Source organism: Perkinsus marinus (genome assembly GCF_000006405.1).
Source record: "Perkinsus marinus ATCC 50983 genomic scaffold scf_1104296955874, whole genome shotgun sequence".
NCBI classification, from domain to species: Eukaryota; Perkinsozoa; order Perkinsida; family Perkinsidae; genus Perkinsus; species Perkinsus marinus.
In genome coordinates, this window is record NW_003207677.1 from 326,618 (window position 1) to 342,903 (window position 16,286).

A 16,286-nucleotide genomic window follows, 5' to 3' on the forward strand; every position below is an offset into this window, starting at 1 on the left:
AACCACTCAGAAGTAACATTCGGCGGCACTCGCACTCAGCGAGTTGGGTTCTTTTTGGCAACCTTTTACGCATGCTTGCGCATAACTCTGCAGTACCTGTCAAGACGAAGTGCTCAACAAAGAACTTAACAGATGGAAAACCTCACAGATTCATATTATCGCCTGTAATGAACTGGTAGAGCACCTTAGTCCACGAAGTATAACTAGGGATATCATACCTACAGTCAACGAGGAATGACAGGGCCCCCGGTTAGTCATGAAGCCCACCATTCGGGAGCGATAGCCTTGACCTTCCATAGGTTGAACCCAGCAACATTGGGGAAGTCATGGTGCTCATTATGGAGTCTGAGGGCACGCATGGCGACTATCATACACAGACCCACTGATACTTACCCAACATTGTAGACGATGAAGTTGAGAGGGCCGTAATAGCTATAAGTCTCCTGACCATACACGAATTCGTAATGCTCGGCGATGAAGTGACCAGAAATGGGGTTGAAAATGCTCAGACCCATAAAGAGACCACCAATGAGATAGAAAAAAGATTTCCACCCAAGGCACTTCACAACGAGGATATCAAACGGCAGTTGGACCAGCCAGTTGGTGAGCTCATACAAGCTCATAGGGAGAGGGTGAACAACCATGGGCCTCAGGGCGTAGAAAAAGGGTTGGAAGAAGGCCCAGACGAACTTGCCAAACTTGTGTTGGAATAGGTTGGCTTCAAATCGAGTTGGGAGGTCAACATCAACCTTGGGAACTCCCTAATACGATGCGTTAAAGGAAACTACACTCAACGGTAATGCTGCTCACCTGGGAGGAGTGATGATCAAGATGGTATCTTCTGAAAGTGGCCATCATAGCAACTCCAACAGGGAGGTTCAGGAAGAGGCTGAAAAACACAAGTGACTTTATAGCTAAAACGACTACGAGAAACCTACGAGAAAAGCCTGTTATAAAACCTAGTCTTGAAGAACATATCATGGGACAGCTCGTGGCCCCCCATCACAATAGAGTGCTCCATAAAGCCAGAGATCAACTGAACAGCCACGATCCACAATATAGAGAATACCAGGGGAACCTCTTACCCAAGTGGCGAGGATTACAGAAGGCCACGACCAGTTCCTCACTAGAAAGCACATCACGAACTGGATGAGGACAGTGAAAGTAGCAAACACGGCTTCGCGATTATCAGCACCTTGTACCGCGACGATCTCTGGGTGCCTGAGAGGTAACTATATGAGAACCAAAACGACCCACAAGAACTCTCACGCTTGCACGATTTGCTTTCTTCGGAGTCTGTGAATCTCAGCCGACTTGGACCAATGGAAATCTTTAGGAGCATACTTCCTCTGAATCAGCTTATTCGCGGCGGAGACATCCTTGATAGTCCCAACATGAGAGGGCTCCAATGCATTGAAGTGGACTAGCTTGTTCATCTCCTCAGTGGGAGTATGATCCTTCCCGTCCTCCTCCCCTTCTCGAGCCGACTCCCTAGCAATAGCGCCTTTAGGAAGCTCAACCTTAGTGGTAGTAGTAGCAGACTCCTCAACTGTGACCTTAGCTGGAGACTTGCCGCCGCCCTCAGTGGAAGTAGTAGTATTAGTGTCAGTCATGATATATGAAATAAATCGATAATCCTAGCAAAAACCCCTTACCATTAGAACCCACCAACAAGCCAGGAAGAAAAGCAATCACCGTATAGATACGCTCAGGGACCTATCGTGACCTAACCCGCACTACCAATGAATAAGGACGTTGACCGAACGCTACTGAATCTAATGACATGCTATCTTCAATCGATTATCCACTACAACCTATTGGATTCCCTCCACCTAGCACACCAGAAGTACGTTTGTGAGGATCTTCGACACACTCAGAGATGCGCGACCTCACTGACGGTTTGAGCTCTACTGAGTCTAGGGAGAATATTCTACCAAACTAGACAAATGAGCTCTCAATACAACCCATCAGTTCAGCGAGTTCTCCGTAGAGTGCCCTCTTGCATTCCCACCATAGAGGAGCAGCAACAACCCCACCACCAAGAAGATACCCAATCGTTGGTCTAATAATACTAGCGTAAAGATTATGTCACTAAGCTCGACATAACACATAATGATATCCACGAAAACCCCTTTTCCAGGACCCGTCTATACACCAACCAGTGCAGCAGCATCCATATCCTAACAACGACAATCGACGCCCTCCTACTACCCATGAGGCCCATACTACTACTAAGTGGACAGCAGTCTTAGCTTGGTAAAGGCGTTATTACTCTATAACACGATAACGCCAAGACCCAATGACTCTATCGGTCCCCATGAATCCTCCCGTGTGAGCAGTTCGACGCTATCATGTCGTTCCACCTACGACCGTAACATGCCTTCCTAGAGGACTACTACGGCTGTCTGGTTGGCTGGGACAAAAAGGAACTTTCTTGCAAATGCACAACAGCTCAACATTCATCGAATTTCCCGGCGTCTCTACTTGGCATTTGGGGCGTCCCTATGACTATATAGAAACACTCTCCCCCTCAATGGACATAACTTCCCTATAAGTTGTGAACAGTTGACGAGAGTAAAGATCTTGTATTGTATTACACCTATTCGGTAGAGTATTGTTGGTTACACCATGTCGAGGATCTACAACATCGATTTCGACCTGCCAGAGGCCCATGAGAGCATTCCTCTTGATGATACTAAAGATGCTACTGAGGTAACCCATCCCAGATGGCGATCGACTTTTCCCATCATCGACTTAGTCGTTCCACACTAGCAAGGTCCTGGACCGATCCCTGAGCCTACTCCTTGACATGGAGGACTTCTGGACACCTCTAAGGTGGCAGTCTGCTGCTGACCCTCCAGTGAAGATGCTCAAGGCGGTCGGCAAGAAACCATCAAGCTCCACAAGGTGAGCTCCTCATCTACCTCCGATGACTGTAATGCCTCAGTGTTGACCTCATCGGCCTCTTTGACTCGCCGCCCTCCACACGCCAGGAAGAGGACATTGACGATGGGTTCGAACTACCAAACAATAGCCTCCTTGCACGCATGCTCATCAGGACTGACCTATCTATCAAAGAGACTGTCGAGATGTGGTTCCCCAGACATCCCCATATGCATCAAGTACGCCATTGTCTACCCCAGCTTCGGACGTATCCCCTCCTCCTCAGATGCCCCTGCCTGTCGTCGAGCCCCCATTGAGTCTGCTGATGTCCATATCATCATCCCATCGAAGGACCCCTCTCCCCCGCCTCGACGAGCCCCTCATCCCCGTACTCTCTTCGGCTCCCACTACTCCTGCCAGCCAATCTAACCCTCAGGTTGTGTACCCATACGACCCTCAGAGATTCCCAGTACGTTACAGTGATGATCTTCGTTTGGAGCTGGGTGAGACCAGTAGAATCGAGTCGCCTTTTTCCATCGGTTTTGATGTTCTATCAGATATTCTGGAGCCACTCCGCCCTGTTAAGGGTCTCGACTTGAATGATTTTTATAGGCTTATAGAGGATACATCCGTAACGCCCTCGCTGGGGATCGAACCCGCGCCCCTTGATTACGCAGGATTGTCGACTCAGACTCCCTCCGCATCGTCAATGTGGCACACAGTGAATCCTGTCTATAAGATGATGACTACTCTGAAGCTGCTCATCGAAGGTGTTGCAAATTATATCACCTCGGACGAGGTAGCGTCACCACCCTTTAACTTTTCGAACGCTCTCAACCCTCCCAGATGGACCTCCGTAGAAGCCCTACCATCCCAAGGAAAAGAAATGACCCAGCAATCACTTTCGGTGGTCAACTGATATCTCAATAACGATATCACTCAAGTCTATTCCTCAGGTCTCGATGACCCTTGCCTCAGAAGCAGCAGCACTACTAAAAAACGACGAATTGATGAAGACTTCTCGCCCTCACCGATTGCAGCATCAGGTAGCAGTAATCACCTTGTGTGCACTCGTATGGATGATGATTTGGAGGACTTGAAGATTCGTGAGGACGAACGCTATCAAGTAGGCCTGAACTACTGCTGATGATTATGGTCGAATGCTCAATCATAACATCGTCAGGATATTCCCTTGGAGATGAATAGTCAGCAGCCCCACTACTTCGATTATGACGATCCCATGACGGGTACGCACGAGGGTCGTTCCTTCTCGCCCACTGAGGAGCCTACTATCAGGTATTTCTTACATCTCACTGGCTGATGAAATCGAGGAGATGCATCCCTTGGTAAAAACTTCCGCCATTATACAGGCTCCTATTCCCTCTGCCAGATTTCCGAGCTTTCATCCCATTCCCCATCCGAGGGTGGTTGGGACGTCGACGATGTCCTCGAGGACCCTCCCTGCACTGCAATCGTCCCTTATCGAGTAATCGTATAGCCCGGCTCGACTTGTTACCTTTTTTCATAGGGACCACCAGTCCCCATTGGCGACTGGGCTATCGACTACCTCGCCGCTGAGGACTACCTCCCACACATGATGATCAGCGGCACCAGTGAGAGCTACATGTCAACCTCGGGATCCTCTGATGAGTCTTCGACCATCACTACACCGTCACAAGATGAACACTCTACCAGTTCGGACGACGACGACGAGGACGAGCATGAGAGCATCTCGGACCTCTCCCTTGAATCAGAGGAGTCTATCTACATCGCTGAGTCGACTGATACGGACGATCCGGACGCAAGCCTGGAGTGCATGACGGAGGTCTCTGAGTGTGTCTCGTCCTTCACTGAGGACCCCAGGGTAGGTCGAGGATAAGGGACTGGTTCCTGCTTAGTAGGGCTTAGGAACCGCTGAAACTCACACCCATCGCAGGCCGGGTCGAAATAGGAAGTTCATCGCGAACCTCAGGTTGGTTATGATACTCCACTCTTGGGCGACTCCACAAGTTGATTTGATTTCAGGAGGCTTCGTGCCGCAACGACATCGTCAAGACTTCATCAGATCCATGGTGGGATACTCCCTCCATCACAGAAATCGAAATGATCAATCATCACCTCAGACGGCGTGGCTATCAGAGATCGCCTTGGAAAGGGAGCGGCAAGCCATGGCTGTTTGTGATGATCGTCGTCATGATGAGCCAGCACCTGCCGAGTCATGCACCCAAATACAGGTCTATAGGGTAACGAGTGAGGGACCATGCCTATAGGTATTGAAGTTATGTTCCTCAGGGTGGCGGCCAAGTGGAGACCCCTGTGCTGCGGTATCGGGAGGAACTTGGTGATGCTCCAGGCTACTTCGGATGCGCTGACTACAGCAAGGTGATGTCCGCCTTGTGCCGCAAGGAGCATGTAAGACGACTCGTACACGGTTGGTAAGGGTCTGCGATCAGGTCATCGCCTTACCCAATGTCGACTCTACCACTACCACCAACACTACTTTGGCACTGCTCGACTATACGGATCTCGACGTATACGAGGTATCGTCTAGGACTCCTCTTCGTGGTGTGGATTCATTTCAGCCTGGGAGGCTGGCCATCCCGGCTCCCCTTGGGTACGGATATGATGAACTGGATATTGAGGATTTGGATTGCGACACTGAGCAGTCAGATTTTGATGATGGTACGTCTCCCTCCGTGGTGCGTACTTAACTTATCTTTCAGAATGGTCTGTGATTGGAGATGATAGATTTTATTCGGAAGTGGACTCTTTCATTTTACTAGGCTGAATGTTGGACTTATAGCACAAGTTCATGTATGGGTCTTCAGACCAGAGGAAATGCCAAGTCATTTCGAATTGTTCATGTCTATTCTTCTCCCATATTCTTCAACTTATTTACCCATGGATGTTGTTACATGAATTCACCTCTATTGCGTTATAGTAATCGTAACCTCTATTCCAACTGATCGGACGCAACACCATGTAAGCAAAGATCAGAGTAATGACTATCCAACCCTGATGAATGGTATGGGACTCACAGTTGTTACCTGAATCTGGTCATAGCTGGGGTGGTGCACCCACTACCTATCTGGTGATGCGGAATATGTTCAATCTGGATATTACTAATTTATCGTTCATATCATACTATATTCTATATTATATACTCAATTTTCAAGAATGTCATAATATTAATTATCATTATATATTACTCTGTGAAAGCTACAGAGATGGTATAGCATGATAGATCCCTTCCGACGGGAGAGAGTAGCATCACTATAAACATCGTTCTGGGATTACTGATGTTGCATTATCGACTCTCATGGGATATCAACATTCAGCTTAAACTGAATCACCTCGTCATTAATCGGCGAGGGAGTCATGATGAACCTTACCACCCATGGGGGATTAACAAATTCATCCCCACTCAATAGTCGAGAAACTTGCCATCCTAGTCGATCAACGGGCCCTAGCAGAGTGCCCCATGGCAACTGTTTCTATGCATCGACCTCACTAAGGGCTTCATATAGGATTACGGTCGCATGTAGAGAATTTAGTGACAGACTCTGGCTGTGCCAGCCATGCACTGTTGAGCTCGTCGAACCCACCAACACCACACAAGCCGATCCAATCTGAAGTGATAGTCGGATAACGAAATAAGTCATGAAAGCATCATAAAAAATCATCTCGTCTCTCATAAAATCATCGATTCTCTTCATTCACGTGGAAACAGCCCAGGACCTTGACCCCAGTGATCAACAATAGCGGCACAGTTGAGCGCACCTTCGCCCAGTTGGGTTTATCCTCTTCATGTTCGCCTCCCCTACTGCCGGTCAGAAGCGCCAATGCATCTTGCGTTTGCTTATCATCGGGATGGCCATCAGCAATTGCCACGAAGTCAAAACCCGTGCCTGAGGAAGTACTGGAAAGAGCAATGATGGACACTCACTCAACGTGGGGAGATATGCACATGGTCAACTACATGTGGTAATATGAAAATCTCGAGGGAATTTTGCGATTTTCTCGTTGGTTTCTGTACATTTCTACCCGAATTCGTATGTGAACTCCTACGCTGAGCTGAGGAAAGCGAACATACATCCCAACTGATTGCACTCACTGGCAGGGAATGAATGAAGACTTGACAAATTCACTTGTGATGATCTAAAGCAGTCCAGAGCCCCCATGAGTGAGCCGTGCTTGTGGTTAACATTGAATGCTATCAGAGTACGGTCAGATCCAGTAGCCGATGGGTTTGCAAGTGGACGACGCAAAATTCCAAACCTGAATTGACAACAGCAACCTCCGACTAGGGCGGCAAGAGCAGCACGCTGCTCCTGTTGTTGCCTACTGTAGTTTCACTTGGTCTAGCTCAGAATTGGGGATGTTTATCGATTTGAAATCCTTGTCATAATTTTCCATCATTTCATACAGGTAAGGCGTAGGGATGACCGCGACAGCCTTGGGGTCCTCTTCGACGATCTCGATGAGCTGACCACACAAACAGACCACCAAAACCAAGCACGTCAGCCACATACCTTTTCGACAGCTTCAAAATAGGTATCACTCAGTTGGAGTTTTATACCCGGCACCTCTGAAATCTGCGCTCTGCAGTACTTGGAGGTTAACGACGTAGTAATGACCGTAGAAGCCTTGGTCAAAGGCACCGGCCTGCCCGACTTGGGTAGAGATATCACTGTGTAACTGATTATCATCCTCATCTACCCAAAAGTTGATATGAATGATGATGACCTAGGCTGTAAAGTGATCTGGTCGCATACGACGAGGTTGGCTCCACTAGGCCTATGACTGTCAATAAGAGCTCCCAGTGTTTGTATATCCACACCTGTTGATGATGATGATGCCAAGCTTCTACTCAGCTCAAGTGCACCCCTACCTGTTATCGAACTATCCAGGGGAACCACCCCAAAGCTAACCGCGCTACTAGCTACGTCATCAAAAACACACTTCACCGAGCTGAAAGGATGAGTCCCCTCTACCCCCCAAAGAGCCCCTACTCGTGAACCTTCAATTGAGGCCGCATGGCATGGCCAGTAGCCTTCGGACTGCTGTTTAGTGGTTGACCCATGGTGTACTCCACCGCAGCTACTCTAGCCCATCCCGTCGTCACTGCTATCACTACTGAATCCAACCTCCTAAGGAGATATGCAACCTGAATAAGTAACGCTATATGCACAATGCTCCTCAGCTATACCCACCTGGACTTCCTTAGTCAAAGGGATCATAAGGTCTCTATAGGCCAATACGACAGTATCAGGGTCAACCTTCAACGAGGCACACTCATCCGCCTCCACACTGCCTGGAGGAATATACGTTCGCTTTGCTCAGCTCAGCTCAGCTCAGCAGTTCCCTCACCAGTTATAGAACTTCACACATGAATTCGAGTAGAAGTGTTCAGGAAAACCAACAAAAAATTCCAAAAAATTTCTCAAAATTTCTCAACTGCCACCGACACATGCAGTTAACTATGTGCATATTTTTCCATACCGCACGGCACGGGATTTCACGAATTAAAAAAGGATAATCATATCATAGATATCGTCGGTATCTTACAACACTCTACCGCCATAACTCATCGAGCTGACCTGTCTGGATATCCCGACCATACGCCCGTGCCTTCTCCCTAACCCTCCGCAGTAGCTTTTCCTCAACTGCTGAATCAGTGAGGAGATCCATAAGCCCATCAGCATCTTGTTGGCGGATGAGTTCCGAATACCTATATTAGAAAACTATACGCCCAGCCTAGCTCCTCCTCCTCGTCGTCGTCGGGCTCCTACAGTTCCCTATGGGCCTGAAACTTCGCCTCAGCCACCATTTTCCCATAGTGTATTCTTCTACTCATCGCCTGCAGGGCGGTAACATCCCTCACCACAGATGCACCTACACACAGGATTGAAATCGAGCGGATTTCCCGTCCCATTAAGGGCTGTAAGCAGGCATAGGTCCCACGAGACCATGCCGCCGCTTCCAAGCAGTGTTGGAATATACGTCTGCTTCCCTCAGCTGAGATTAGGAGTTTCCTCACTAATTATAGGAGTCTATACTCAAATCGGGAGTCAACAGTAATCTCCCTAATTTTTCTCAGCATTTCCATATTGTCATGAACATATGTGGTTGACCATGTGCGTATTTTCCTCCCACACTGCGTCCAGGTATCAAGAAAAATAAATCGAGTTCATAGCAAAAGCGCCCACCTAAAGAAGCCGACGACTTGTCCTCTCCAGCTGGACATACCAGAGGGATAACATTCTTGATATAAAACCTATACAAGAGCAGTACCTGTCACAGGTAACACTGCCTTAACCTACGATTTCAAACGGGTGTTGGCATTGATGGTATTGGGCACGATGCGCTGAGGAGTGTCGTCAATCTCCGTGAACAGTGGAGCCGGCAACTGAAATATCCGAGGTTCCCGGCCATAAGATACAAAATAGGTTCCTACCAATTTGGGATTAGTAAAGGGCTCCTCGAGCATGTCATATCTTCTGAATCTCGAGTGGAGCTTTTCAGTCTCGGTAAGGAAATAGTCCAATTTCGAACAACTGCCGATCTCCTCACATAAGGTGTAGTTACTCAGATTCTGCCCAAAACCAAGCTCAGCCGTTCGAATAGTTCACACGCCTCTTACCTGCTTGTGTTGAGCTCGTTCGATGAGGGCAAAAATGACGGTCTCCTCTTGGCGTATTAGATCCGAGCGGAGGTCGGCGAGCTGGAGAGGCTCCGGCTGGCGACGATTACTCTCAATATTCATCACGACAGAGGTACCTCTAAGACGAAGTGGCGGAGGAGTGGTAACAAACAGCACCGAAACTCGATGGTGCGGACTATAACGCAATATAGAGTCATATAGGACGTTGAGACTGGCGGATCAGGGAGAGGTGTGCAGAGGACAGTCTAGAACCTCCAAGTACTCTTCGAATGCATAGCCCAAGGGAACTTATTCCGGATAGTCTTGGCAAATATCTGATAACAACAACAGTAACAACAACAATAACGGTAACAACAACAATAACAGTAACAACAACAATAACAGTAACAACAACAATAACAGTAACAACAACAACAATAACAGTAACAACAACAATAACAACAACAACAACAACAACAACAATAACAGTAACAACAACAACAATAACAGTAACAACAACAACAATAACAGTAACAACAACAACAATAACAGTAACAACAACAATAACAGTAACAACAACAACAACAACAACATCAACAACAACAACAACAACAACAACAACAATAACAGTAGCAACAACAACAACAACAACAACAACAACAACAACAACAATAACAGTAACAACAACAATAACAGTAACAACAACAACATCAACAACAATAACAATAACAGTAGCAACAACAACAATAAGAGTAACAACAACAATAAGAGTAACAACAACAATAACAGTAACAACAACAATAGGAGTAAGGACAATACCGAGATGAACATCATCCCGTGACCGATCCGAATTTAAAATAAACCCGCCTACTGCCCTCACCTTTTCAATAGGGCAATCGTGAGACTTGCAGAAAGCCACGGATATTCGAGGGTCCATATAGTTGATCTTGGAGGTAGTCAACGATACCGTCTTATTATCCTCCTTATCAGCTATTTGAATCTTAGTCCGTTCAGCTGAGCACACCAAGTAGTTCTATTAACGGCCAAGTTCCTTACCTGCCAGTTTCTGCGACTTGATCTTCCTCACCAGAGAGTCCATGTTATTGGATTTCTCCAATTTCTTTTCTACGATGATTTCCTTCACCTGAAAAAACTAACGTGTTATTAACCCAAACCTTCCTATACCCTCACATCCTTAGACACAGTCTTCCCTAGAAGTTCATCTCGTCGTCCCTCTAGCCCTCGCAGAGTTGCCTGATAACACCAATCACTACTGCGAATAACGAGGTGCTTGTCTACCTCCTGATCAGCGAGTTTCTTCTTCAGCCGTTCCATACCAGCCTCGTGCTGTTTCGGTGGTGCCCTCTGGAACAGGAAAAATACAGCGGAGCGGAGCGAAGCGATTCCTACTTGATGGTTACAAAGGATGGCTACTCTCCTATTGGCATCATTGTAGAACTTTACCATCTCACTAGGGTCGCTAATGTCATGTTCTTCCGGATCGAATTTACCTAGAAATGAAAAATGACAGGTGCCGGGATCGAACCCGCGTCGGCATACACAACTCCTGCTCCAATGTGATCGAGGCATTATACGTACGGAAAACCTAACACAGACCATAGCCAACTGGTGACACGCATGGTGTCACCTTCGCCGACAACTCCTGCATAAACTGCTTGAAATAGTCGTTAACTTTCGAGGGATCAATCGAGAAAATCATATCTTCCGGTTTCCTCGCCTTACACAAGGCCTTCAGATTCTTATACACCAATCTAAAAACAACAACAACAGCCTTGAGAGCGCCCTTCCCCTTCACCCCTTACGGGTCCACTTGTACAGTATTAAGATAACGTATAGAGTCTTTACCCAGGAAGTCCAGTGTGATCTTATTGTCCGCCTCAAAGGTCATATGCTCGACTCTCAAACTACCTACACCAGACATGGTATAATGTTAGTCTCAGTGCTCAGTGATGGACTGAATCGATTACTATTCTGTCCAGGAACCCATCTGACTTCGAGAAATGATTTTCCCCAGGGTTCAATAACAATAACAATGACAAAAATGTTTCTAATGTGATGATGACATTTACACGGAAAACGTGGAAAATTCAAAATGAGCTCCATTCGGGAACATTATAGATTCCTCGATGATTCCCTGATTCTGTTCACTGCGCTGCAAGACAAAAAGGAATAGGTGATATTACAGCAGCCCACAGTGTCGGCCTCTTCCTCCGTGTTCTTCTCATTGCCAACCTGGACGAGGGATAAGTCAATGCAGTTTTACCACCCTAGTGATATGAAAAACACTAGTGAAAAATATATTTCACTATTACTGCATATCACCGCGAGTATCGCGTTTTTGACCCAGTTTTATGCCACTTCACGTAAAACGGGCGAAACTCCTTTATATACAACCGGTGAGTTAATACACGCCTCCCTATGCTGACCATTTACCATTATCATTTTAGATACACATGCTGAAAGTATAAGAGTATGTAAGAAGAATTTGTGAAAGAAATTTGAAAATGTGAGATTTTGACGCACGATTATATCCACGTAGCTTTGAAATATTAATAATTAACGTACTGCCAGGCTTTCCTGCATGGTTTTTGCACTTGGTTTTTAATGAAAGTAAAACGTGGACTCCACAGGAAATTTGAAAATGTGATATTTTGACGCACGATTATATCCACGTAGCGTTGAATTCACCAATTAATTTACCATCACATTACAGCCGTTCGAAATCATCCAGTGTTGGAGGAATATATGTTCTCAGCTTTCCTCGACTGAATCCACTAGTTTCCTCACTAATTATGCAAATTTCCTTACGAATTCGAGTTCAAGTGCAGAGAAACCAATGAGAATTTTTTCAATTCTCAAAACTTCCTCCAATGCCATAGTTAACTACTTGCGTATTTTCCCGCACCAAAATCACCAAGTCTTCACTTACTCTCAATGCCAGCCGATCGATCAGGTACACCGCCGTGCCCAGCTCCTTCTCATCATCATCAGTGGACTTCATCTTTTTAGTGTAATCGTCTCTGATACCTCTAATGTATCTACTCCCATGAGAGCCTCCCCACCACTGCTCACCACCGCTACCACTACTTCTTCAATTTCCGCGCCTTCTCGTATTTCAACCAATCACTTTGGCCTTTAAACCCACTGGCAGCATTCAAGAAAACATATCTAACACCAGTGAGAGTCCAACCCGACACACAGAGATGCCAAACTACTTCACTTGATTGTTGATCGTATCAGTGAACCATGCAAGCCATGTTACAGCCGGATCATGAACCACATCCTTATACGCATGTCCAGGCACAGGGCACTTAGAAAAATGCCATATCACTGCGCTTTATCATAGTTACTTACTCGAGGAGCCGGCGCGTCCGCTGCACAGTTGACAGTAACGTCCTCGGGCAGAATATACTGCTTCAGCTTGCCCATCTTTGGATGGTCCCCTCGACCTCGGAAGAGATTCGGAGGTTCCACCCGGAAGTTGCCAACCCTACATGAACACCAACAAAAAATAATACAATTTCATGCGATGCAATAAAGTTGATTTTCGAAAATACACAAGTCCTATCAGTTAATGAGAGGACCGGTCCAGATCTCATCTTCACTGTGTGATCCAACTTTCCCGGGAGTGCGCACAGCGAAGATTTAAAAGATATTTCCAAGATCCTCGACTGACCTTTCGCGCAGCTCATCAACAATGACGTGAGTATAAGGGTGATCATTTAGCCTTTTAGCTTCCTTCTCCGCCTCTTTCTCCTCCTTGGTCCTCGCTTTCTTCGCTTCGCTCCGCTTATCCAAATAGTTCTTAATCGGCTCAAAGTCGCAACTGAAAAATGCCCACTCCCGGGATCGAACCCGGGACCTCTCCCTACTCCTTCAATTTCGTTATCTTGGACTTCAACTCCTTAGGCAACTTCGCCTGGAAATCCGCCCAAAAGTTGTTCTGAAATTTCTCCTTCTGACACCAGTCCGTACCTGATATCACCAAAGATACGCCCAGGTCCCGGGATGAAGATTCAAAGCATGCCCACCTAGTGTCTGCGCGAAAAACGTAGCAACTTCTTCCGCTTCAGGAGGTAAGTCGATTGGCTCTCCTTTGTACCTATTCCGTATCTTACCAACACCAACCTCAAGATTCCTGCATTACAGCATCTTAACTCCATGAGGCTCATAAGGAGGAGTAAATATCATTCCATGATGTTCCAGGTAAGACCATTTCGCCGCATTGTCCTAAATTCATCCACTAAGATGACCTACTACCCCGATGCTGATTCTCATTTTTACCTCCGGATCCTTCTCCCACCACCTATTGAAAGGTTCAAAGTCGTCCTCCGTCCGCACGATCGCCTTCCTTTTCCGTCCACCCCCTGTAGCGACTTTCTCCTCAGCTCCCTCCTGAGTAGATTCTATACCAAATCAGCCTCACATCGTATCACGCTCAGTGTGGGAAAACATGCGCATGGTCGAAAAATTATAAAAAAATTGTGAAAATTTTTTACTCGTTTCACTACATTTCAATTCGATTTCATATATAAACGTCTATAATCAATGAGGAAACTCCCGAGTCCAGATGAGAAAAGCAAAGATAAAATCCAAAACTGATTTCACCCATCCCGACAAGAAAATAAGAAAATGCCTTTTCTTCTCGTACTATTCACAATATGGTAACTTCGCTAATCAGTCGACTGAAGATCGTCAATCGCCTTCGAAGCGAATCGATACCTTTTACATGATGAAAACAGGAGACTCTCAAAGTCGATATAGAAATACCCTCCCTAAGCTGAGAGATTTTCCGTTATAAAATGGCCTCCCGACAGTTCCGTTATAAAATGACCTCCCGACAGTTCCGTTATAAAATGACCTCCCAACAGTTCCGTTATAAAATGACCTCCCAACAGTTCCGTTATAAAACGACCTCCCAACAGTTGCCCAGCATCACTTTTTTTGCCCTGGGCTTTCGCGTGGTCGCCTTAGTACTGCTGCTTGCGGCCTTTCTAGACGACTTCTCCTTTTTATCCTTTTTCTCTTTCTTTTCCTTTTTAACCTTTTTCTCCTTTTTCTCTTTCTTCTCCTTCTTCACCTTGTCATCCTTCCCCATTATGATACCAGTAGGACCCACAAAAAGCCTGACTTAGTCCCATCAACCGTCAACGACCGTACCACTCCACTCTCTCATTATACTCAACACTACTCATTTTGATGGTAGGGAAAATGTAATTAGACGGCCGGTTTTAGGAATATATCCATCCACGTGAGCGACCATCAGCATCAGAGTAGTTCTCTTCGTTATGGGAGGTAGTAATGCTGTAATGGGCATCAGAGAAGCCGATCTCAAATTTACCGGGATACGGTTTGTGGCGTGCGCTAACTACGCTTAGCGGAGCGAAGCGATGCAGCTTTCGCATTTTTATTTTTCCCTATGCTCGAACAAGGAAAAGAATAGTTCCCAACGCTGTTCTGACCAGTGCTGCAAAATATGTACTCGCTTTCCTCAGCTGAGCTCAATAGTTTCCTCACTAATCATAAGAGTTCATATACGAATCGAGAAAAAATACGAAAAGTGGACAGAAACCAACAGAATTTCTCTAAAATTTCCCCAGAGTTTAGATATTGTCACCAACACTTGTGGTTGATCATGTGCAGATTTTACCACACTGGGTCTGACGTTTTGAATCGTCAAACCTCCCATTCCCGATTATAATACTACTCGCAAGTTGAATAGACGATCATCCCGGGAGCGTGGAACTATGTAACGCTGAGAGAAGCTGAAGTAAGTGTCGAACATTCCAACGGATCACGTAACACAGACAGTATGACAGTACGCCGTGGAAACATAAGATCGTTCGGACGAACACTCGTAAGGCGATGAGAGACTAAGGTGGCATCGAGAGCAACATCAAAATGAACGGACACTTGCGAGAGCTCTGATAGTTCCGACAGTCGGTGTGGTGAGAGTGGGGAGAGGTGTGTTCATCAAAAGAAACGTGATAGCAATTCGAAAGCTGCGCGACAGGATACCATTACGGCACTGCACGGGTCGAACTTCTGACAGAACGCTGGACGGGAAGCAGGGCGAAGAGATCCTCAATTTCTCGCAAACGGTTGATGATATTGATGATGATAATGATGATGACGAGCTTGCCCGTCATGGACGAATGGGACCAGAGACCGCCATCCTTTCCTGTGATTGACATACCCGTCATCGTTGTTGTTGTTGATTATCTCGTGTTTTGCAGAGAGCAAATGCACGAAGCATGACGAAATGCCGATCCCTGTATCATCCACTAGTGCCGTGGAATCCGTCCCTCCCCACCAACAAAAAGATGTTTTGCTGCTGTTGTGGTATTCAACCCATTCCCCTACATAGTAACCCTTTGGCTAGTGTTATAAGACAGTGTTAACGAGATCTGTGGTATTCAAAGGAGATTAGTGTACGATACCACACTTGTACGAACATAACAATCACCATCCAACTTGGACACAAATTCGAGGTTGATTTTACTATGTCCGACTTACTGGACTTCCTACCACCTATTGATAGGGACTTCCACGTAAAGCGCTATCCTCGAGGCCAAGGGCCACTTAGGCATTCATCTGACGCTCTTGAGGCGTTGATGGAAGTAAAGTTGTCGCTAAGCTCTCCCGAGGAGTGAATGGAAGAGCTTCAGATCAAGGCTGTAAGGCAACTAAGGCACGTGCCCCTCTTGGCCAAGACGTCGAGGAGTCAACGGGGGAAGGG

The 16,286-nt window shown here is 46.4% G+C and overlaps 4 protein-coding genes across 4 annotated transcripts; 1 reads left to right on the top strand and 3 right to left on the bottom strand.

Moving 5' to 3' along the window:
• Window positions 1-65: 65 nt before the first annotated feature.
• On the bottom strand, window positions 66-1,613 carry Pmar_PMAR020477 (membrane fatty acid desaturase, putative; the record flags this gene model as incomplete). The annotated part of the gene is made up of 8 exons (XM_002775452.1): window positions 66-96; window positions 147-218; window positions 268-345; window positions 394-761; window positions 811-889; window positions 939-1,036; window positions 1,086-1,221; window positions 1,270-1,613. The coding sequence occupies 8 exons, from the start codon at window positions 1,611-1,613 to the stop codon at window positions 66-68; spliced, it is 1,206 nt and encodes a 401-aa protein (XP_002775498.1).
• Window positions 1,614-2,628: 1,015 nt separating this feature from the next.
• Window positions 2,629-5,594, top strand: Pmar_PMAR020478 (hypothetical protein; the record flags this gene model as incomplete). The annotated part of the gene is made up of 14 exons (XM_002775453.1): window positions 2,629-2,712; window positions 2,759-2,907; window positions 2,948-3,122; window positions 3,170-3,386; window positions 3,441-3,653; window positions 3,840-4,009; window positions 4,067-4,130; window positions 4,180-4,229; window positions 4,274-4,369; window positions 4,412-4,747; window positions 5,007-5,126; window positions 5,176-5,295; window positions 5,337-5,423; window positions 5,466-5,594. The coding sequence occupies 14 exons, from the start codon at window positions 2,629-2,631 to the stop codon at window positions 5,592-5,594; spliced, it is 2,010 nt and encodes a 669-aa protein (XP_002775499.1).
• A 988-nt stretch (window positions 5,595-6,582) lies between these two features.
• On the bottom strand, window positions 6,583-9,649 carry Pmar_PMAR020479 (Chorismate mutase, putative; the record flags this gene model as incomplete). Its single annotated transcript, XM_002775454.1, has 15 exons — window positions 6,583-6,621; window positions 6,664-6,791; window positions 6,998-7,161; window positions 7,229-7,368; window positions 7,416-7,581; window positions 7,630-7,723; window positions 7,775-7,854; window positions 7,896-8,050; window positions 8,097-8,193; window positions 8,462-8,614; window positions 8,676-8,778; window positions 9,093-9,160; window positions 9,207-9,292; window positions 9,341-9,478; window positions 9,527-9,649. 15 exons carry the CDS (start codon window positions 9,647-9,649, stop codon window positions 6,583-6,585), a joined length of 1,734 nt encoding a protein of 577 aa, XP_002775500.1.
• Window positions 9,650-9,745: 96 nt separating this feature from the next.
• Window positions 9,746-14,666, bottom strand: Pmar_PMAR020480 (DNA topoisomerase I, putative). Its single transcript, XM_002775455.1, has 20 exons — window positions 14,487-14,666; window positions 13,832-13,942; window positions 13,695-13,777; window positions 13,579-13,649; window positions 13,420-13,522; window positions 13,224-13,373; window positions 12,902-13,037; window positions 12,763-12,857; window positions 12,635-12,715; window positions 12,477-12,585; window positions 11,731-11,779; window positions 11,350-11,455; window positions 11,175-11,298; window positions 11,087-11,132; window positions 10,937-11,037; window positions 10,826-10,891; window positions 10,718-10,780; window positions 10,583-10,670; window positions 10,407-10,540; window positions 9,746-9,861 (listed from the first exon to the last, which is right to left on the bottom strand). Exons 1-20 carry the CDS (start codon window positions 14,643-14,645, stop codon window positions 9,793-9,795), a joined length of 1,944 nt encoding a protein of 647 aa, XP_002775501.1. The 5' UTR covers window positions 14,646-14,666; the 3' UTR covers window positions 9,746-9,792.
• Window positions 14,667-16,286: the final 1,620 nt, after the last annotated feature.